The 3,731-nt window shown below is 49.2% G+C and overlaps 1 protein-coding gene across 1 annotated transcript; it reads right to left on the reverse strand.

Annotated features, from left to right (window-relative positions):
- Nucleotides 1–276: 276 nt before the first annotated feature.
- On the reverse strand, nt 277–2,417 carry LOC127304169 (uncharacterized). The gene is made up of 5 exons (XM_071821090.1): nt 2,235–2,417; nt 1,773–2,141; nt 1,477–1,692; nt 1,331–1,408; nt 277–624 (listed from the first exon to the last, which is right to left on the reverse strand). The coding sequence occupies exons 1-5, from the start codon at nt 2,361–2,363 to the stop codon at nt 277–279; spliced, it is 1,140 nt and encodes a 379-aa protein (XP_071677191.1). The 5' UTR covers nt 2,364–2,417.
- Nucleotides 2,418–3,731: the final 1,314 nt, after the last annotated feature.

Consider the following 3,731-nt stretch of genomic DNA (forward strand, 5'->3'; position numbering starts at 1 on the left):
GTACATCATTTCACTTTGCGTACAAGAATCATTTATATATGCACAGAAAAGAAGATGGATTGAAGACACTCACTACGGCACAACAGTGCTTTGCCGTGCAGCCGAAACGCACGGCAAAGGCCAAAATCTGCTCGGCAACGCCTTTGCCGTGCGGGCTTGCACGGCAAAGACTGCACGGCAACGAGCCGCCCGGCAAAGAGGACTTTGCCGTGCGCCGCGGGCAAGTGGCACGGCAAAGGCCTTTGCCGTGCAACCATGCTTTGCCGTGCGCTATCCCTACTTTGCCGTGCAGATTTCTTTGCCGTGCGTCTGAAATTGTTGCCGTGCGGCGTTCTTTGCCGTGCGCTCCGCCTCCAACCCGCACGGCACAGGGTCGGCTTTGCCGTGTGCTTCGCCAACACCCCGCACGGCAAAGAAACAGACCAGCACACAGGGCGCAGCGCAGTGCACAGCTGGAGGCTCTTTGCCGTGTGTGTGTGCACGGCAAAGAAGGCCTTTGCCGTGTGCCGTGTGTGTGTGCACGGCAAAGAAGGCCTTTGCCGTGTGCTTTTTTCTTTGCCGTGTGCATATGCACGGCAAAGATGCTGCCAAAATTCCAGAATTTCCCTGCTTCCCCATTAATCCCTGCATATGCAATTCACAAATAGCAATAATCATCCAGATACACATATAGCACAATATATAGAGTATTTGCATCATCAACAACAAAGTTCATACAAGAGTAGTCCAACAAAGTCCATACAATAGTTCCAAATCACATAATTAGTTCATACAACAAGTAGTCCAACATCAACAACAAAGTCTCCAACATAGAATGCGGCAAGTCGCACAACAAGTTCATACACAAGCAACATCAACCTTCGCCACTTCCTTGTCCTTCTCCACTTCCTTGTCCTTCTCCACCTCCTTGTCCTCCTACAAGTTCATAGATGCATAAGTGGCATGGAATGGCTAAAATTGACATGTAAGAACTAGGATTGACATGGAAGAAGTAGAATTGACATGGAATGGCTAAAATTGACATGGAAGAACTAGAATTGACATGGAATGGCTAAAATTGACATGGAAGAACTAGAATTGACATGGAATGGCTAAAATTGAACATAATCGCTAGAATTTGGATGAAATGGCTAAAATTCAACACAATGGCTAAGGATGACATGGAATGGCTAAAATTAACATGGAATAGGTAAAATTGAACATACTGGCTAAAATTGACATGGTTGAATGGCTAAAATTCACAAGTGACATGGTATGGAAGAATTAGAAGTGTAGGAGAACTCACCTAGAAAGCTGCTGCCGAGCTCCGGATGATGCCCGTATTGTTGACGGTCAAGCCAGGTGTCGGCGGGCTCGACTTGGCGCTTCTTTGGAGGAGCGCCATCACAGCCGGATCGGGCGTGGGGATCTGCAATATCCAAAGTTCGGTTAGACAACAAACAAGATTGAGACGGAGATATTAAGTTAACCACTTACAAAATGTGGGAACATAGGAGGACACGACGTGCTAGGACCACTACTCCCCGGTGGTGAAGTCAGCACGGTCTGGTTCATGAACATCTGCTGGAACATCTGCTGCTGTTGTTGCATCTGCTGCAACATCTGCTGCTGCATCTGCATGTTCTCCCTAAGCTGCTGCTGCATCTGCATCTGCTCCTCTTGGTGCCTCCGTTCCCTTTCTTCCATCTCCGCCTACGTTGTGTTGCCGCGATGTCAGTAACATTGCAATGGAAAACATGTAATGAAGCGTAGAGGATCGACGAAGAACTTACCCGTAACTTCTCGATAGCTAGGTCCGAAGCCCGTGGGCGGGTCTCTACCCGAGGCTGCTCGCTCGTACGCCCACGACGGATCTGGCGTAGAGATGGAATGGTACTTGGGTCGACTAACCCGTCAGCAATCCATAGGCGGCCACCCTTCTTGCCTTGTCCCGCAAGCACCGCAACCTCAACGTCAAACTCTTCGGTGGTTGGGTCGGCGTCTTCGCCGTGCTTGTCCTTGAACTTCGAGCGGTACGCGCCACACTGGCCCTCCGCTAGGTCGTTGACCCACAAGGACCCCGTTTCAGGATGCGGCTCCTTCCTGGTCTTCGACTTTTGGAAAAAGCCAAACAAGTTTGGTGCCACGCCTGTCTTCACTTCCTGCAAAAGAGTACATGCAATTAAGTGAAGAGGGAGACACTTGCGGGGCTAGCAATAACATAAAACGAAAGAATGAAGAAACCACTTGCTCACCTCATCCTGCAAGGTAAGGGCCAAGTTCTTGCTGCCCAGGACATGTGATCCACCTCCCATCTCTGAACGCTTCTGCTTGCCCTCCTCGTGCTTCCGGGCGTACTCGCGGGATGTCCACCATATGACCATCGCAAGAAAGCACGCCCTGTCTTCCCCGACGTACTGAGGAGGGTGCTACATACACAAGATAGACCCATTATTAGAACATAAACTACAAGAAGTTCGGATCCCGCGATCTTCCCACCCAAGAAGCAAGTCATCAATCAGTGGTTCCAGATACACGTTCATGTTCTTACCCGGGTATTTCGGTCCTGGGATTATCATCGACACAAACATGTACTCTGATCTCGTGCAGACGCCAGGGGGTAGGTTCAGGGGAATAACAAACACTGGCCAACAACTGTATACCGCAGCCGACATACCATATGGATTGAACCCATCGGTTGATATCGCAATTGCTACGCTCCTCGGGTCACCGGCTTTCAGGGGATATTTCTTGACAAAGTTCTTCCATGCAGTACCATCCGACGGATGTATCATCTTGCCAGCATGCAGTCTGATCCCTTCTACAGCCCACCTCATCTGCTGGGCAGTATCCTCGGTCATGAAGAGCCGCTGGATCCTCGGTAGGACTGGAAGATAGCGGAGGATATTCTTGGCAACCGTGGTCTGCCTCTTCTGACCATCACCATTGGTGTCAACCTCAAAGTACCTAGAGCTATTGCAATGGATGCAATAGTTTGTGTTAGCATGCTCCTCTCTGAATAGCATGCATCCCTTTGGACAAGCGTGTATCTGCTGAGATGACATCTTGAGGTCACTGAGCAATTTTTTCGAATAGTAGAAGTTTTGCGGCAAGAGGTGCCCTTTCGGCAGAATGCTGCCAACGAGGACCAGAAGTTCATCGAACCCATCTCTGCACAGATTCCTGTGGCACTTAAAGGCCAAAAGGCGAGCGATGGCATCTAGTTGGGTAACATCTGTATTTACGTGTAGGGGTTTCTGCGAAGCAAACAAAGCCTCGTAATACTTCTTTGTGTTTTCCTCCGGCTCCTCACTTGTCTCCGCATCCCTAGATGTCTCCGCCTCTACATGAGGGCTTTCAGGCACATTACCATTAGCCAAGTTCTCTAGGCACCTATCAAACCCAGTATCATATTCTCTCGTAGGCTGAATCTGCCGCACCTCCTTCCTAGCACGTTTCTTCGCCTTTTCTCCATGAAAAGTCCAAATCTTGTAGGACGGTTTGAACCCAGACTTGATCAGGTGAAGACTCATAGTTTCCTTGTCCTGTGTTTTTTGGTTGTTGCACTTACTACAAGGGCAAAAAACTGTCCTGGGTCTGCTAGGGATGTCAAACGCTCTGTCCACGAACTGCTTGGTCTTTTCTCCCCATTCCTCAGTATATTTCCACGGACCAATTCTGCCATCGTACATCCAGTCACGATTATCCATCCTCTAACCAGCACCAAAACAGACAAACTTAGAATTTTTATC

Source organism: Lolium perenne, chromosome 5 (genome assembly GCF_019359855.2).
Source record: "Lolium perenne isolate Kyuss_39 chromosome 5, Kyuss_2.0, whole genome shotgun sequence".
Lineage (NCBI taxonomy): Eukaryota > Viridiplantae > Streptophyta > Magnoliopsida > Poales > Poaceae > Lolium > Lolium perenne.

Coding starts and splice junctions, on each gene's coding strand:
- LOC127304169 (XM_071821090.1), bottom strand. CDS start 2,363: ATGGTCATATGGTGGACATCCCGCGAGTACGCCCGGAAGCACGAGGAG. Junction 2,142..2,234: donor CCCTTACCTTGCAGGATGAG/GTGAGCAAGTGG, acceptor ACTCTTTTGCAG/GAAGTGAAGACAGGCGTGGC. Junction 1,693..1,772: donor TAGCTATCGAGAAGTTACGG/GTAAGTTCTTCG, acceptor AACACAACGTAG/GCGGAGATGGAAGAAAGGGA.